Source organism: Dermochelys coriacea, chromosome 2 (genome assembly GCF_009764565.3).
Source record: "Dermochelys coriacea isolate rDerCor1 chromosome 2, rDerCor1.pri.v4, whole genome shotgun sequence".
Taxonomy (NCBI): Eukaryota; Metazoa; Chordata; order Testudines; family Dermochelyidae; genus Dermochelys; species Dermochelys coriacea.
The window spans coordinates 141,462,811-141,481,737 of record NC_050069.1 but is presented as its reverse complement, the minus strand read 5'-3'; the positions used below and the strand labels follow the sequence as shown (position 1 = coordinate 141,481,737).

Here is an 18,927-nt window from a genome sequence, read left to right as displayed (position 1 = left end):
CTTTTCCCTTCCACCAACAGAAGTTGTTCCAATAAAAGATATTAACTCACCCACTTTATCTCACACATTTGTTAAGCATTTACGAAATAGGGTGCATAATAACTTCTCTCCACAACAGAGTAAACTACTTAGCACAGGTGAGGAATATCTCAGGTGCTTTAGGTGTGTAATTTTATTTGTCTCTTTAAAAAGGAAATATGTCCTTAATTGTTTTATTTTAAATAAACTTGTCAATGAATTCAGTGAATAGATTCCTTCAATCATCTCTTTCTGAGCTACAAACACTCAAGAAAGAAGAAGAACTTCAGCAGTAATGTGCAACATACTTTTAGCTTATTCAGCTCTTGAACTACTGAGTAAACAGACATTTCAGCATGTCTTAGCCTGTGGGCTTGTGCACTGCAGCATTGCTGTCAACAAATTAGTCAAAACCTCCTGTGTCTGCTGCTGAAACACCAGTCTACAAGCTTTTTAAACTCTACACTGCTACCATCACCTGTATGAAAGAAGTTTCAACATTGTATATCAGTTCATGCTGAGATGAACAACAAAGAGACTCTTGTCCAGTGAAGAAATTTTATTAGTTATAAAAACTAATGGTTCAGTATTGACATTCAAGTTGGCAACATTTTAAGTTCAAGAGAATTTAGTTATATGCTGCACTACCTTGGGCAATAGCAAGTAGTCACCAATGTAAAGTAATGTCTAAAATAAGCAGAACTGAATGTGTCTGCTTGATAAGTACCAAATGCAATTTAAATGTAGAGTAATCCAAGAACTAATTTTTTTGTTTCTCTGCATAAAAATTTCACTTGAAAGTTTTATTATTTTCTAAATGTGAGGGTCTTGATCAAAATCTTAAAACACAAATGATTTTATCATGTGAGCATAATGACTTGCAATATAATATCATTAAAAATATGTCCTACCCACTTTGGGTCAAATTCTCCCCTAGAATCTACAGCTCCTATTGATTCCCACATTTGCGTACAGTTGACCACAAAAACAGACTATTCAATAGGTGATTTAACTGACAGGGAGTAAATTTAAAGTGATAACAGAAAATTTTTTCCACAAAGCACACATTTAGCCTGCGAAATGTTGTCCCAGCTACATAAGAAGAAAGACAAGATACAATGGGCATGGTTTCATTAAGCAGCAACTTTATTCACTTAACAAAAACGGAGGTGTGGGGGTTGTCTCCCCTCTGTCCCAGACTTCAGGAGCCCCAACCCCTGCTTTTCCCAGCTTTCTCAGGAGATTCCCCTAAATCCACTTCCAACTCATGTTTATTAGAGAAACCTATTCTTTCTGTAACAAGTACCTGCACACCTGCCACAAGGTTGCACCAGCAACTAACTTGAAGGCTGGGGCTGATCCGGGATGGATGAGAGAGAGAGAGAGAGAGAGAGAGAGAGAGAGTTCCTTCTGGAATGCAGTGTATAAATACCTCCTGTCTGCCCAATGCACAGGATGGGTCAATGCTCCACCTCATCCAGCCACTTCCTGTTCCCTCATTGACTCCAGTCACTGAAGACTCTCTTTTCCCTTCTTTCACAATCTAAATGCAGTGGGGACACTTAAATGGCCCTTCTTCCATGACATTCAGTGGCAGTGAATATATTGCCTTAAGAAAACAAAGAGGTGAAGAATTTGGCGGGGCAGGATTTTAAAATAAAGAATTAGATATTCAGTATAATAATAATAACTTCTATAATTCGGATCAACTTTTAGAAGAATTTTAGAAAGGGTATAAACTGTTATGCTTCAGGGCATAAGCCAATTTCTAATGGAGTTATAGAATAACCTGCCTACAGGGAAAGTTTCTTCCTAAATGCCAGCTGTAGGTGTATTTTGTACCTTTCTCCAAAGCATCTAATACTACTGATCACTGTCAGAATCAAGATATTGGGTTAGATGGATCACTGGTCTGATCCAATAGGCCTGTTCCTAGGTCCCTAACCTGACTCTTTTTGTTCCTATGCACACATTGTCTTATTTGAACTTTAGGATAATTACTTAAATGTAGAAACCAAAAACGGGGTGGGGGGGTGGCGGAAATTTTAAGGGCAGAGTAAACTCATATGAAGCTGAGAATAAAAACAAAACAAAAAAAATTAACCAGGTCATCTGATAAAAAGCAAAAGTAAAGCCATAGATTTACACAGAAACTGATTTAGCTACATGAAACACCTTACTGTGACAGTATGTGTTTTATTTCTCTTTTGTAAAAGGATTGTCCTAAAAATAATAGATGTTTCTAGATTTTATTCCCCAATGCTATCTAAAAGCATCATGTACAGTTTAGAGATTGTCTCTTATGCAATCCATTATTTTTTTTTCTGAAATTATTCCTAATGATTCTTCTGTCTGGGTTTTGTTGTTCTTACAGTCTCATATTAAAAATCCACAGAGAAAAAAAATGGAGAGCATATTCTTTGTATACTATGCCTATGGTAACTTAAAAAAACCACTATCTGAAGCTACTAATGTTTTCATATTAGACTCAAAGATTGCTGTCAGCATATCATATTTTAGGTTTGTCAACATTTCTTATCAAGGTTTAATTTTAAAGTATCTTTCAAGACATTTTATCTTGCCATTTAGCATGTTCAGAATCTAATACTGGTTGAAAAAAAGTTACATTTTCAACAAAAATACAGTATTAAAATATTGTAATTCATTTATGCACATTGCGAGTACCTAGATATATGTTTCAAAATCAACAGCAAGCCTTTAGCATATGCTTGTGCAATTCTGATATAAATTAGAGTTGTTATCCACATTTGTTGTCCAGAAAGCTTCGTTCTCAAGTGGCAAATTATGTTTTTGTTTTTTTTAACTGTAAGCAATGCACACAAGAAATCACTGTTCACTACACAGGTTACAATGTATTGCACCTACACTTGATTCTTTTTCCAGAAATCACGAACCTTAAGGATTTAGCTATCAAAATTAGATTTGCTGCACAATTATCTCAACAATTTTTCAGTGGTTACAAAAATTATACATTCTTTAGTGAATCAGCATTTTTCCCAGTAAACAAATTGCACAACCTATACATCTCCAAAAGATGCAGATATGCAATTTAGACATAGCCCAGGATATTATATACTAGAGTATATGCTTAACAGAAATTATTTCCACAGAAGCCACTAAAATCAGATGATATATATGCTACTGTGAAATGCAGAAACCCTGATTCATGTACAAATATAAATGCTTCTGGCTTCTTTAAGCCCCCAAAAGCAACATATTTCTCATTTTTTATAATTTTTTTTCAATAAAAATTTACTTTATCTGTGCAATGATTTTTAAAAAAATACTTGTAATAATGTAAAATACTCAGGAAATATCTATAGAAAACTCAAGATAAAAGAAAAAAATAAGTAGATATTTTGCTTAGGAAGATTTGTGCAATGATCTTGGGGAGAAAGGCATCTGCCCTTCCATCCAAATGACATCCTCAGGTGGCTATGCAGTTCTCATTTAAGGCAACTGGAGCTAAACATTTACCCAAGGACAGAGTTTAGTCCTAAGAGTTGTCTTAATATTTCCATTTTAGTTTTGCAGTTGAACAGCTTACTTATAGTATAGGTATAAAACTGTATCTAGAGAAAACAAATCAAACTCAGCAAAGAACACAAGATCCGAATACTGCACAGATAAAGAGAGTTGCTTGTCCATGCCTGTAATTGATTTTTGCATTCATGTATTGATCCAAATCATAACCACATGGTGTTTCACAGTTGAGCTGTAGGCATAACTTTCAACCTGCCAAGGCCCAAATGTGTGAATTACACTCAAAATGAGAACAAGATACAAAAATGAGGCTAGAAAGGATGTCTCTTTAGCCTGTACGTTTCCTAAATTTGAGGTTTAAAGAACACATGCTTATATTATTTATAATAAGAAACAATGAAATTACTATGAGGGTGATGTCCATTTGGGTCTAAATGTATTGCATACCTCATCAACAAATACAATTCAAAATTATGTTCCTGGGCTGGGGAATCTTTTTGTTCATTCTCATCTTGTTTGTCAGACATCCCAGATGCAGACTGTTGTGTTAAGATGTCATATAAGGGAAGATAGTCCACGTAAGGTAAGAAGAATATGTTTGTTGAGACAACTCACACTTTGACTGGCTTCCTGTTTTAGGTTATGACTGACAGACGCAGCAGCTGCAAAAGCCCTCACACAGAGCAGGTAGCCAGGAAGATCACTGACAAGATCAGGTTCTAAAAGTGACAAATACTCACTCAGTACCCCGGAGAGAACTAGTCCTGCTAACACACTGAACAAGTCATCACTAGAGATATCAACTCCTGTATCAACAGCTTGTGCAGAGTTTGAATAATTCAACTATTTCTAAAAAAGTATGCTCTGATAGGCTATGTCCACACCTCAATTGACAGTAATATTTTAACCCGTTAACTAATTTGATTATTAATTCTAGGGCGTACAGGACACAAACGCTGGTTGTGTTTAACCCCAGGCGACAGAGTTCTATAAAATTAGCAAAAACATTTATGTCCTGAAGCAAATATTTGTGTTAGTGTCTATATTAGAATTTACAATAGTGTATATTCATGTGTGTTAATTATAGAATCATAAAATATAGGGATGTAAGGGACCTTGAGATCTCATCTAGTCCAGTCTCCTGTGCTGAGGCAGGACCAAGTACACCTAGATCATCCCTCCCTTGGAAACCTATTCCAGTGTTTAACTATCTTTACAGTTAGTTTTTTTCTCTAATATCTGTCCTAAATCTCCCTTGCTGCAGATTAAGTTCATTAATTCTTGTTCTACTTTCAGTGGAGTGGGAGAAAAATTGATCACCAGCCTCTTTGTAACAGACATTAACATATTTGGAGTCCGTCGCCAGGTCCCCCCACTCAGTCTTCTCTTCTCACTCTGTCTTTTCCTTTTTCTTTTTATTTCCAGTTGTTTTGGATTTTTTTAGCCTTTCCTCATATATGTTTTCTAAACCATTTTTTGTTATTGTTGCTCTCCTCTGGACTCTCTCCAAGTTTCCCCCATCTGTAAGCATGGTGCCCAAAACCAGACACAGTACTCTAGCTGAGGCCTCACCAGTGCCAAGTAGAGCAGGACAATTATCTCACATCTGACATCAACACTCCCTTTAACACACCCTAAAACAATATTAACTTGTTTCACAACTGCATCACATTATTAACTCATATTCAAGTTGTGATCTACTATAACCTCCCAGATACTTTTCTGCAGAATTACTGCTTAGCCAGTTATACCTTATTTTGTAGTTGTGCATTTGATTTTCTTCCTTTCTAAGTGCGTGCTTTGCACTTATCTTTATTGATTTTCAACTTGTTGATTTCAGACCAATTCACCAATTTGTCAAAGTTGTTTTGAATTCTAATCCTGTCTGCCAAAGTGCTAGCAATCCCTCTTAGCTTGGTAGCATCCACTATTTTTTAAAACATAGTTTACACTCCACTAACTGAGTAATTAATGAAAATATTGAATAACACAGGACCTAGAACAGACCCCTGTGGGACTCCACTAGATACGTTCTCCTAGTTTGACAGTGAACTATTGATAAGTACTCTGAGTACAGGTTTCACTAGTTCTGCATCTACCTTACATAGTTTCATCTAGATCACATTTTCTTAGTTCGCTGATGAGACTGTCATGTTCCCCCTATAAAAGGAAGGTACTAAGTTTGACCTTCTCCAGTCTTTTTTAAAGCCTATGATAAAAATTCAAATGTAGGCATACACTCAGTTGCTGGTATGCCTTGGTGCTGGGTGCTCAATCCTCAAGGAACAGACAAGATTAAGAAGAAACAAAACAAAAATCCTTTTAAATCTTTGAGATAATTATTTCAAAGTGTAAAAAATAATGAAAATGTTCACAGTATTAAAATATGCTGATTACAATCAGTCCAGTTTGATTATTTCTTCATGATCAGAAATATCTGCTGAATAATGGACTAACCCGACTTCAAAAAATGGTGACATCATTGCAGAAATCTGCATGTACTCACTTCTCCTTTTTTTTGGTAAACAAAACTAATTTTAAAAAGTGAGTTTTTAAAATGTCCTTTAAGTTTCAAGTCGCAAGCACATAAACATCAGCAAAAACTATAATTTCTGATGTTGACTCATTTTTGCCAGATACTCTTTAAAGATAAAGAGTGTTTTATCTTTGGAGATTAAAATTAGATTTTTTAATGATCTGTTTAACTAGAAGGATTCAGTGTTAATTAAATTGTTTCATTTTAAAGAGTTCAGCTTCGTCAAAACCGTGGCTTTCAGACAAGGATCCACAGCAGAAAGGATTTTAGCTCTTTTTACACTTGTTTAAGTATGATTTTGGAAGCAAGTGACAGTTTCAAAAAGACCTGTTTCATATATTTAGAATACCTTAAATACTATAAAAAAGAAGCGTACGATGCACTCACTCTTTTTCTCAAGATTTCATTCTGCTCCATTGGAGGCCTCATAATTTATCCACCTGGGAACTGCATTATTACCTCCACTATGATCCTACCTTTATCCCTCAAGTACATTTTGAAAATGCTGTAGAACAAATGGTACCCCATTGCAAAAATGTCAAGGAGTTTACTTAAACACACAATATCATAATAGCTGTAGTTCTCTACTGCTTTTCTGTCTCACAAATATTTGATCATGAGGAACATCATTGCTGAGGAAGTGGGGTGCATACAGATTTTTACCAGCGGTTTCAAAAAATGCTTTAACTCAACTGGCTATAGAAAAAATTGAGATCATACCAGATAAAGAAAGTGATATTGAAATTAACCCACACAGCAGATTAATGGTAATTTTTTAAATTACTAGCTTGAAGTTTTCTTTGTTTCTACAGTTTTCTTTTTTTCAGTATTGCCTGTACAGGGTGATTTCCCTTTCCTTCTCAGACTTTTGTCAATGTGGGAATTCCAAACTTGGCGGGGAGGTGGAGGAGAGAATTTCAGAGCTGTATTGTTCTACCCCTTCCCATTTCCAGTGTCCCACTCTCCTTCCTTGCAAGCTTTTAACCCCTGCTTTCACTCCTTCTCTCATTGTTACCTCATTGTATCCCCTACCCACCTCTGTATTTCCTTTACTCCCCTTTTATTCCCATTTCTTCCCAAGTACAGGGCTCGTACCCATCTCCACCCTCTACATCTTTGTATTCTCCTTTTGTACTTCACTCTAGTAATGGGTATGTGTGTGTGTGTGTGTGTCTGTATGAGTGTGTGTTTGTGGGTCCCGCAATCCCCAGTGTCTGCTCCTTCTGCATTCCACCTGGTAGCACCTGCTACATACACAGCATGACTCTGTCCTCTCCCTCCCCTAGCAATTTCTATTTTTTAGTCTGACAGAGTGCTAAAGTGCCAGGCTTACTTGTGGACAGCAGGAAAGGAGGAGTGCAGGCACCAGGCCTTGCAGGGAAAAGGTCCAAGTGCTCTGAACAGTGGAGGTGGAGGTTACTACACTGCCTTCTATGAAGAGTTGAGCACAGAAGGTGCAAGGGGGCTTCTTTCTCCTCCCTCACTAGATGATTCTGTTGATGAGTATAAAGGGTTCGTCTGGGCCCTCCTTACTGTGGCTGTCTAGGAGGCTGACTCTCTGGTAAATGCTCAGTCGCTCAGCAGCCCAGGCCAGGCCTCCTGCTTTCTTAGAGAGGCATATTGTACTAAGGACTATTTCCTTTTAGTGACATAAAATAATAAAAGTCAGTACTTCTATAACAATTTTCACGCCCAGATCTCAGAGTGCTTCATAAAGGAAACTGTCCCCAGTTTACAGGTGCAGAAAGTGACGCTCAGGAAAGGGCTCTGGAGAAAACATAATGCAGACATTGGGCTGTATGAGCTTTACCAAGTATTCCGCTTTGCACTGGAGAGAGGGTACCTTGCAATGCAAACCTGTTCCCGGGGCCCACGCTGACTTGCCTGCTCCTTCCACCGTCCCACCCAGTCTCCTCCCCTTTCCTCAGCATAAACCTCAGTCCCATAAAGAAGCTGCCCCATTGTCTTATTCAGAAAAAAGGGTTGGTGTCTTGGAGGCAGCTGAGCCCTCCTTTCAAGCTCGGTGATAGCAAGGCAAAAATGCACAAGCATCTCAAGGGATTATTCTGCATCCATATATTTTACATTTTCCTGGGCTAAAAAAAAAGATTTGTCATAACCTAATCACAACAGTAACAAAAAGAAAATGCAAAACTTCGTTTTGAAAAGCTGCTAACTGCCCAGTGCATCATTATAGGTGTAGAAGTCATTGCATTAACAGCAAATCTACAGGAGAAGGAACCCTTGTGGAATTTCAGTAGCGCGTAGTGTCTTCACCACTAATTCAAGAGAAAATCTATTAACATCTGAATTAATGACTACCATCAGTCTTGAAGACCATTACATACAGAATGGAATCAGTTTCAGTCTGTTTCTTTACAAATTTACTCTCAGTGTTTGAACGAACAAAACAAGAAGGTGACATAAACTAAATTATTGAAATCACATACTGAAAGAGCAATTATGATGTGAAAAACATTTCTCTCTTTGCAGAATAGAAGATATTAAAAGGCAGTATTTTAAGTAAGCCTCAGTCTAGAGATGATGACCCCTTGATAGACCAGATACTATAATGTTATCATTTTGTGGCATGTATGATTGCACTGTATTTTATCTAATGTAGCAATTCTCTCTACCCAAATTTTGATGCCTCTGTTTAAACCGTTATTGAAACCAGAAGGACAAATTGAAATATGGATGAATTATCAATAAGTGTGAACTCCACCCACACTTACATCATTTCATATTTGACTTGATTTGGAAAAAAGGATTTCTACTTTTTTTAAGCTAGAACTAAGAAAAATTAAAGACTTTTATTACGTGCTCCAAATAAAAACAAGAAAGATACAATGCCACAGTCTAGATTATTGTTTAATTTCATATGAATGTGCTAATTCTGAAAAGCTTGATTTGATGTTAACCTATTAACTGCCTGCTTTGGACCATGCAATTTCAAATATTTTTTAAAATACTCTAAAACCCAGAAACTCTAAATTTTGATAAGTAAAAGGTATCTGAGGTCAGTGACAAATGTTGAAAACATTTTAGATGAAATCTCTTGAGTTGGTGTAGCTATTAACATTTTCCCAAAACAAATCAACAATTACATTCCCAAACTCCTTAAAAGATTGAACAGTCTCTTTTAGAGATCTTTAAATGATCTGGGGGTTGTTGAGAACCCAAGAAGCATGACTTAACCCCCCCCATCATCTATCAATCATAGAAACCAGAGGATTCTTTTTTTCATACGGTGATTGTCTGGAACACTTAGAAAATAATGTAATTCTTTCAATGTAGTTTAGGTCGTTTTCTTGAAACCAAATACTAGCATACTTAAACTTTTCAGATATTTCATTTTGAATGAAAGTGGCTTTCTATAATTGAAATTATTGGGCTAAAATTGGGCTTTAACCTTGAGGAGAGTTGTTTTGGAGTTTAAACAAGGCACTTTAACCTTTAGAAAAAAAATCAAAATACTTACTGATAAGGAATGGTGTACCTTTGTTTAAAGCCAGTCTTACTTCTTGACTCAGCTTAGTTGGTGAGAGACTTTTTTTTATTATTTTAACTGAATTGCTAGACTTTAGCCCCTTTAGCATTTTACTAATCAATGATTTCAGAGGCTTCCTATGTTCCCTGCAAAACAATCATCTTCTTGACTGAAGTGTAATTTGAATTACTTGAATTGGGGAATAGTCATTCATACAGTAATGGATTTTTCTAAACCTTTTCTGGTAAAGTCTAACAAAATTCAAAACAGAATGACGTGTCATGCTTGGTCTTCTGTATTAAACAGATATCAGTCTTATCATTTTGGTTTATGGATAGTAAAGTAGATCCGCATCTGGATCCAAAATAATTTTTGACAAAATTAATGTTTCACACTTTGTAGAACTGGTTTTCTGTTGAAATGTATGTGAACACAGGCTATCAGAAATCATGTCTTCTTGATTCTTCAGTATGATTCAAGCTAATAAATCATAGGAGTGTGTGTGTGTGTGTGAGAGAGAGAGAGGGAGAGAGAGAGAAAAAACTGAAAGAACCTACCCTTTGTTACCTTGAGCCATGTAGAGGCCCAAATCCACAAAACCTTATTAACATAAATAATCCTACACATTTCACTGGGATTACTCATATGAAAAAGGGTTTGAAGGATAAGGCATTTAACAACAATAACCTAAAACAAGTTTCTTCTACTAAGATTGCTCTTTTAAAAAATAGGTTCAAGCCTAATCAAATACGTGTCAAAACACCTTAATCTTGATATGCCAATTTATTGTTGTAATTATTTATACTAAACTTCTGGAAGAAAATTATGTAATGTATCTAAGAACTTTGCTATAATAGAGCACATGCAAACAAAGCCTTAAAAAAGGAAACTGACATTTGTATAATTAATATTGATCTTACAGGACAGTGACTTCAGAAAAGTCCACTAAAATTCTATATATATTTAAAATAATATGTTAAATATTATTAAATTGATTGTTGAATTTGGAGAATGAGGGTTGGGTGGATGGTCAGAAAACATGTATGTTTGTGTAATTACATGTGTGTGCTTGTGCATGTGGAGTAAAGTGTCTTGGCTGGAAACTGACCTGAATTTTCAACCTTAAGATCATTGTCTGAAGTATATAGATTTCATAGTCATCATGAGTAGACATCTCTGTGGCCACACTGTCACTACAGTTTGAAGGGAAAATCTTGGCTTTACTGAAGAAAATAAGAGTCACTGACTTCAATGGGGCCAAGATGTCACCCCAGTTCTTCAGATTTCCAATCCAAAAAAAAATTACTTCAACTGATTATAGCAACTACTTCATTTCAATGCCCCTATAGTTTTGGTGCTGAAAATTCTGCTACCAAACCATGCCGTAGATTCATCATATTGTCATATCAGACAAAAATAAAAAATCAGGTCACTTAATATAAATTTTCAACAGTCTACCAAAAGCTCACATTCCCTGGTGTGTAATTTGTCACAAGAAGATGATCAATACAATTTATTATCAACAGCAGTTCATTACAATGACAGACAAATGAGCAATTCGTACAGTACCTAATGCTGCTCATGCTTCCAGTCTCTGATCCAAGTTTACATCTCTCCAGTTGGCTGGCTACAATCTGGCGTTCAGCCTCAAGTTCTCGAGTCAGTCTCTCAAACTGCAGCTCCTGAAACATAAAACACAAACATTCACTCAATGATCTTTGCAAGAATCAGAAAGAATTTCAGTGCATGTGTCAAATTATAGCTTGTGAAATAAGTGTTACTATGACACTTCTATGAAAAGCTTTCTCCCTCTCTTTTTAACACATTCACAGTTCAAATGTATATGATAACACCTGCTGGTTCACTCATAATTCTGATCATGTGCATTATAAACGGAGTGAGTTTATTTAGGGTGAAATTTTCAAATTAGCCTAAGTGACAGACTCATGTCAAAATTCCATCCTTAGTGCATATTTTTTTCTTAATGGTGGTGTAATAGGTTTTTACTAAGCTGATACAAGGATGCTAAAACAAAAGGAGCAATTTTTGACATTTATTAAGAGTCAGGTAAGGGATCTGTAGAGCATAATACATGGTGATGAAATCTTTTGTACTCAGCTAAATATTCATCATGCAACATAATGTAGTATAGACTGGACAAATAAACTATAAGATAGATGTAAGTATGTTTTTATTGGCCACATATAGTTTAATTTCAGCATCTTGGTGTTGTGTTGGAGGTAAATTCTTGTGATTTCAAAGCAGCCCCTTGTTAAAATCCTGCCAATAACTGATGGTAGGGTTGGGGTAATTTCCCTGATTCTCTGGATATTGCCAAACTAGAGGCGACTTAGCCATAGAGTTCATAAAATATTTCTGATTTTTTTTAAATGCAGCAGATTGCATCAAATGTAAGTTCCCCCCCACACACACACATCCAACTCCCGCAGAGCACCCCAATAAAAAAAACACATTACAAGGTGAGTATAAAATAAACACCCACGACAAGATTTTCAGTTCTCCATGGGCTGTCTGAACATGTAGAGTACTCAGTATATTTTTCAAGAACAAAGACTATTTCAGCAAAGTGCACTTACGATAAGTTTGTTAAGTTATGCTGCCTTTTCTCCTTGGTTATAGTTATGAGAAAGCTAGTGTAGGTGGCTGGCCCTTTAATGGGAGGTAGGCCCAGCCTCACCTGTGACAGATCAACTCCCTCCCAGCTGAGACTGATCATCCAAGGTTCAGGCGATTATAAAAGCCAGCAAGTGGCTCAGTGGAGTAGAGAGTTGCCAGAAAAGCACTGGATTGTGTGGAAAGAAGAGAGACACAGGCTGAGGCAGAAAATGTTGTGGGAATCCCTTGTTAAAATACTGGCAACACATCACTGGTGAATCTGTGTGTTCTCATGTAGCTCACGAAAGCTTATGCTCAAATAAATATCGCAAAAAGAAAAGGAGTACTTGTGGCACCTTAGAGACTAACAAATTTATTAGAGCATAAGCTTTCGTGAGCTACAGCTCACTTCATCGGAGGCATTTGGTGGAAAAAACAGAGGAGAGATTTATATACACACACACACACACAGAACATGAAACAATGGGTTTATCATACACACTGTAAGAATCATAGAATCATAGAATCATAGAATATCAGGGTTGGAAGGGACCCCAGAAGGTCATCTAGTCCAACCCCCTGCTCAAAGCAGGACCAAGTCCCAGTTAAATCATCCCAGCCAGGGCTTTGTCAAGCCTGACCTTAAAAACCTGTAAGGAAGGAGATTCTACCACCTCCCTAGGTAACGCATTCCAGTGTTTCACCACCCTCTTAGTGAAAAAGTTTTTCCTAATATCCAATCTAAACCTCCCCCATTGCAACTTGAGACCATTACTCCTCGTTCTGTCATCTGCTACCATTGAGAACAGTCTAGAGCCATCCTCTTTGAAACCCCCTTTCAGGTAGTTGAAAGCAGCTATCAAATCCCCCCTCATTCTTCTCTTCTGCAGACTAAACAATCCCAGCTCCCTCAGCCTCTCCTCATAAGTCATGTGCTCTAGACCCCTAATCATTTTTGTTGCCCTTCGTTGTACTCTTTCCAATTTATCCACATCCTTCCTGTAGTGTGGGGCCCAAAACTGGACACAGTACTCCAGATGAGGCCTCACCAGTGTCGAATAGAGGGGAACGATCATGTCCCTCGATCTGCTCGCTATGCCCCTACTTATACATCCCAAAATGCCATTGGCCTTCTTGGCAACAAGGGCACACTGCTGACTCATATCCAGCTTCTCGTCCACTGTCACCCCTAGGTCCTTTTCCGCAGAACTGCTGCCGAGCCATTCGGTCCCTAGTCTGTAGCGGTGCATTGGATTCTTCCATCCTAAGTGCAGGACCCTGCACTTATCCTTATTGAACCTCATTAGATTTCTTTTGGCCCAATCCTCCAATTTGTCTAGGTCCTTCTGTATCCTATCCCTCCCCTCCAGCGTATCTACCACTCCTCCCAGTTTAGTATCATCCGCAAATTTGCTGAGAGTGCAATCCACACCATCCTCCAGATCATTTATGAAGATATTGAACAAAACGGGCCCCAGGACCGACCCCTGGGGCACTCCACTTGACACCGGCTGCCAACTAGACATGGAGCCATTGATCACTACCCGTTGAGCCCGACAATCTAGCCAGCTTTCTACCCACCTTATAGTGCATTCATCCAGCCCATACTTCCTTAACTTGCTGACAAGAATGCTGTGGGAGACCGTGTCAAAAGCTTTGCTAAAGTCAAGAAACAATACATCCACTGCTTTCCCTTCATCCACAGAACCAGTAATCTCATCATAAAAGGCGATTAGATTAGTCAGGCATGACCTTCCCTTGGTGAATCCATGCTGACTGTTCCTGATCACTTTCCTCTCCTCTAAGTGCTTCAGGATTGATTCTTTGAGGACCTGCTCCATGATTTTTCCAGGGACTGAGGTGAGGCTGACTGGCCTGTAGTTCCCAGGATCCTCCTTCTTCCCTTTTTTAAAGATGGGCACTACATTAGCCTTTTTCCAGTCATCCGGGACTTCCCCCGTTCGCCACGAGTTTTCAAAGATAATGGCCAAGGGCTCTGCAATCACAGCCGCCAATTCCTTCAGCACTCTCGGATGCAATTCGTCCGGCCCCATGGACTTGTGCACGTCCAGCTTTTCTAAATAGTCCCTAACCACCTCTATCTCTACAGAGGGCTGGCCATCTCTTCCCCATTTTGTGTTGCCCAGCACAGCAGTCTGGGAGCTGACCTTGTTAGTGAAAACAGAGGCAAAAAAAGCATTGAGTACATTAGCTTTTTCCACATCCTCTGTCACTAGCTTGCCTCCCTCATTCAGTAAGGGGCCCACACTTTCCTTGGCTTTCTTCTTGTTGCCAACATACCTGAAGAAACCCTTCTTGTTACTCTTGACATCTCTTGCTAGCTGCAGCTCCAGGTGCGATTTGGCCCTCCTGATATCTTTCCTACATGCCCGAGCAATATTTTTATACTCTTCCCTGGTCATATGTCCAACCTTCCACTTCTTGTAAGCTTCTTTTTTATGTTTAAGATCCGCTAGGATTTCACCATTAAGCCAAGCTGGTCGCCTGCCATATTTACTATTCTTTCGACTCATCGGGATGGTTTGTCCCTGTAACCTCAACAGGGATTCCTTGAAATACAGCCAGCTCTCCTGGACTCCCTTCCCTTTCATGTTAGTCCCCCAGGGGATCCTGGCCATCTGTTCCCTGAGGGAGTCAAAGTCTGCTTTCCTGAAGTCCAGGGTCCGTATCCTGCTGCTTACCTTTCTTCCCTGCGTCAGGATCCTGAACTCAACCAACTCATGGTCACTGCCTCCCAGATTCCCATCCACTTTTGCTTCCCCCACTAATTCTACCCGGTTTGTGAGCAGCAGGTCAAGAAAAGCGCTCCCCCTAGTTGGCTCCCCTAGCACTTGCACCAGGAAATTGTCCCCTACGCTTTCCAAAAACTTCCTGGATTGTCTATGCACCGCTGTATTGCTCTCCCAGCAGATATCAGGAAAATTAAAGTCACCCATGAGAATCAGGGCATGCGATCTAGTAGCTTCCGTGAGTTGCCGGAAGAAAGCCTCATCCACCTCATCCCCCTGGTCCGGTGGTCTATAGCAGACTCCCACCATGACATCACTCTTGTTGCACACACTTCTAAACTTAATCCAGAGACACTCAGGTTTTTCCACAGTTTCGTACCGGAGCTCTGAGCAGTCATACTGCTCCCTTACATACAGTGCTACTCCCCCACCTTTTCTGCCCTGCCTGTCCTTCCTGAACAGTTTATAACCATCCATGACTGTACTCCAGTCATGTGAGTTATCCCACCAAGTCTCTGTTATTCCAATCACGTCATAATTCCTTGACATCACCAGGACCTCCAGTTCTCCCTGCTTGTTTCCAAGGCTTTGTGCATTTGTATATAAGCACTTGAGATAACCTGTTGATCGCCCCTCATTCCCAGTATGAGGCAGGAGCCCTCCCCTCACAGACATTCCTGCCTGTGCTTCCTCCCGGTATCCCGCTTTCCCACTTACCTCAGGGCTTTGGTCTCCTTCCCCCGGTGAACCTAGTTTAAAGCCCTCCTCACTAGGTTAGCCAGCCTGCTGGCAAAGATGTTCTTCCCTCTCTTTGTAAGATGGAGCCCGTCTCTGCCCAGCACTCCTCCTTCATGGAACACCATCCCATGGTCAAAGAATCCAAAGCCTTCTCTCCGACACCACCTGCGTAGCCATTCGTTGACCTCCACGATTCGACGGTCCCTACCCAGGCCTTTTCCTTCCACGGGGAGGATGGACGAGAACACCACTTGCGCCTCCAACTCCTTTATCCTTCTTCCCAGAGCCACGTAGTCCGCAGTGATCCGCTCAAGGTCATTCTTGGCAGTATCATTGGTGCCCACGTGGAGAAGCAGGAAGGGGTAGCGATCCGAGGGCTTGATGAGTCTCGGCAGTCTCTCCGTCACATCACGAATCTTAGCCCCTGGCAAGCAGCAGACTTCTCGGTTTTCCCGGTCAGGGCGGCAGATAGATGACTCAGTCCCCCGGAGGAGAGAGTCCCCGACCACCACCACCCACCTTCTCCTCTTGGGAGTGGTGGTCGTGGAACCCCCAACCTCAGGACATCGCATCTCATGCCTCCCAGCCAGCGGAGTCTCCTTCCGCTTTCTCCCCCCAGACATATCATCTGGTCCACTCTCCGCATTGGTACCTGTGGAGAGAACATGAAAGCGGTTAGTTACCTGTGTCTGTGTTACTGGAACCCGGACATTCCGCTTACCTCTTCTGGAGGTCACATGTTGCCAAGCTTCTTCAGTGGCCTCTTGGCTCCTCTGTGCAACCTGCTCTATATCTTTAGAGCTTTGTGCCCCTAGAAGGCTATCCTGAGTTTGGTCCAGAAGAAACTAAGGAGAGTGATCACTTAAGATAAGCCATCACCAGCAGCAGATGGCTTATCTTAAGTGATCACTTCCTTACAGTGTGTATGATAAACCCATTGTTTCATGTTCTTTGTGTGTGTGTATATAAATCTCTCCTCTGTTTTTTCCACCAAATGCATCCGATGAAGTGAGCTGTAGCTGACGAAAGCTTATGCTCTAATAAATTTGTTAGTCTCTAAGGTGCCACAAGTACTCCTTTTCTTTTTGCGAATACAGACTAACATGGCTGCTACTCTGAAACCTCAAATAAATATGTTAGTCTCTAAGCTGCCACAAGTCCTCCTGTTCTTTTTGCGGATACAGACTAACACGACTGCTACTCTGAAACCTGTCATGTACACAATCTCTCTCTCTCTCTCTCTCTCTCACTCACACACACAAAAGCAGAACCAAACAAATGCAGTACTATCACACAACAAATAGTTCGTGTGACGACTATTCAGTTGCTTGCACTGCATTTACCACTGGAGTATCCCACCCTATTACACTTAATATACACAACAAAACAATAACATGTTTGAGCCACCCTTCTGGCTGACTCAATAAAAACACTGCACCATTATTCACACAGAGGTCCCCCTCTCTCTGTCTTTCATAATGGCAACTAATTGATAAACCAACTAATTAAAAGCCTGGTTAAACAGAATCACTTTTTTATCAAACCCTGAAGATTGCCATGTTCTGTTATAGCAATCAGTTACACTGATTTCTCAAATGAAAGAGCCCTAGCCCAATGCTTAGTATAGATCTAGATTCCTATTCTGGGAAAATATGAACTTTTAGCACTGAAAATAAGATTCAATTAAAAGATAAATTCAATCCTGAGCTTCCCCAATCAACAGGGTCTAGCTGTATAGATCACTGAACTCCTGTGGGGAAAGATCCCCTTCCTTGCATTGCTGTCCAGTAACCCCCTTTGGCTGGTTAATGGAGTGGTGTATGATGGACTACAGAAACACACTTGCCTCCAGTTTTTATTAAAAAAAAAACAAAAACTTGTGCAGAACTGAGCATTTGAAAGTGAGAAGGAAATAACAGAAGATTCAGGAAGTTTCATCCTTCCCTCCTGTTGCCTAGCCCCCAACCCAGGAACCAAAAGCAATCTGAATGAGATTACATTTCTCTAATCTCAGATATGGTTCACTTCAGTTTCCAAGGTGATGAAATGATAAGGCTTGTCCTTATTTTATCCAATTCGGTCTGGTTACCTGCCCTTATATTTGGTAATATTGGCACAGAATAATGTAAGCCCTGCATATAAAATGAGGCAGGATCTCAGCACAAGGTGAGAGTGGCAGGATGCAGACCAAGTGTACTTAAGATAGCCACTGACATTTGACAGAGGCCATTTTAAGTATTTGGCACTCAATTGTTATTCCATTTAAGATTTACTTGAATATGAATACCACCAAAATAGCCAGATTGTGCAAGGAGTGAAACCAAACTGATCATCTGTTGCATCACTACCCATATAATATGTGTTTAAATTCCATAAGTAATTGTGTATGAACACCATAACAATGACCAATGACAATAAAAGTTACTTTGGTTCTACTACTTAGGTGCCATGTTTCACCCCAGAGGCTGCTGCATCTTAGTGACAGATGAAGTATTTTTAGAGTAGTATATGCAATTTTTAAAACATCTTGGGTCTTTAGTGGAGTTATGCTAGGGGTGAATTGCAATACTTATTAGACAGTTTAAAAATTGGAATTAACTTCATGCTTATAGAATTCCCACTAAAGTCAATTAGATATGCATATCTGTGGACAAAATTTAGTCCCATGTTACTGGGCTGTTTATTTTAAATGTGGAGGAGTATTGTGTTTGTGTGTATTTAGATTTTTCTCTGACTTTAAGATTAAGATTTTTATAGTTGCTTACCTTATATAAAATATTTATTTATTTGCTTACCTAGTAGAATAAATTATCCAAGAAGCTGAAAAGATTGTTGATCAACTTTGCAAGAACTATGTCACAAAACATGAGCAATATATTATTCTTACTGCAGAGTTAGATTTAATACACATTTTATTTAAATGTTTGGGAGAATAAAATCACAATAACATAACAGAGAACTTTTTTCTACTTGCTACTGTGCTTGCATAGTGGGTGAGAGCACTTCAAATAATGAGATCCTTTGAATTCATAAAATAAAAAAAACTTACTATTATATAGTGCAAAAAGTTCATTTTTTCCAAATAAAAATTAAATTACACAATAATTATTGTGTAGTAACTAGGATATGTATTCAGGCAAATGTATATACCTTTGAAGATAAGGAGCTTTGTTCTGAAACTTGACACCTTAGACGGAAGTTGGCCAGTCACTGAATTTGGTTTGCCTTATTACACAAGGCTCATTCTCACCTGCCCAGTGAGAGAAATGCACAAA

General features: G+C 39.1%; 1 protein-coding gene across 10 annotated transcripts in view; it reads right to left on the bottom strand.

The window, feature by feature from the left end:
* Nucleotides 1–18,927, bottom strand: part of CTNND2 (catenin delta 2) — a 1,224,220-nt gene that overhangs the window by 742,205 nt on the left and 463,088 nt on the right. For 8 of the 10 annotated variants that reach the window (XM_038392622.2, XM_043508458.1, XM_038392619.2 and 5 more), the window contains one exon: nt 11,118–11,230. In XM_038392622.2, the coding sequence (XP_038248550.1) occupies nt 11,118–11,230 (113 nt within the window). Of the gene's footprint in view, nt 1–11,117; nt 11,231–12,246; nt 12,357–18,927 lie in introns of those variants that run through there. The other 2 variants (XM_043508462.1, XM_043508460.1) reach the window with 2 other exon arrangements.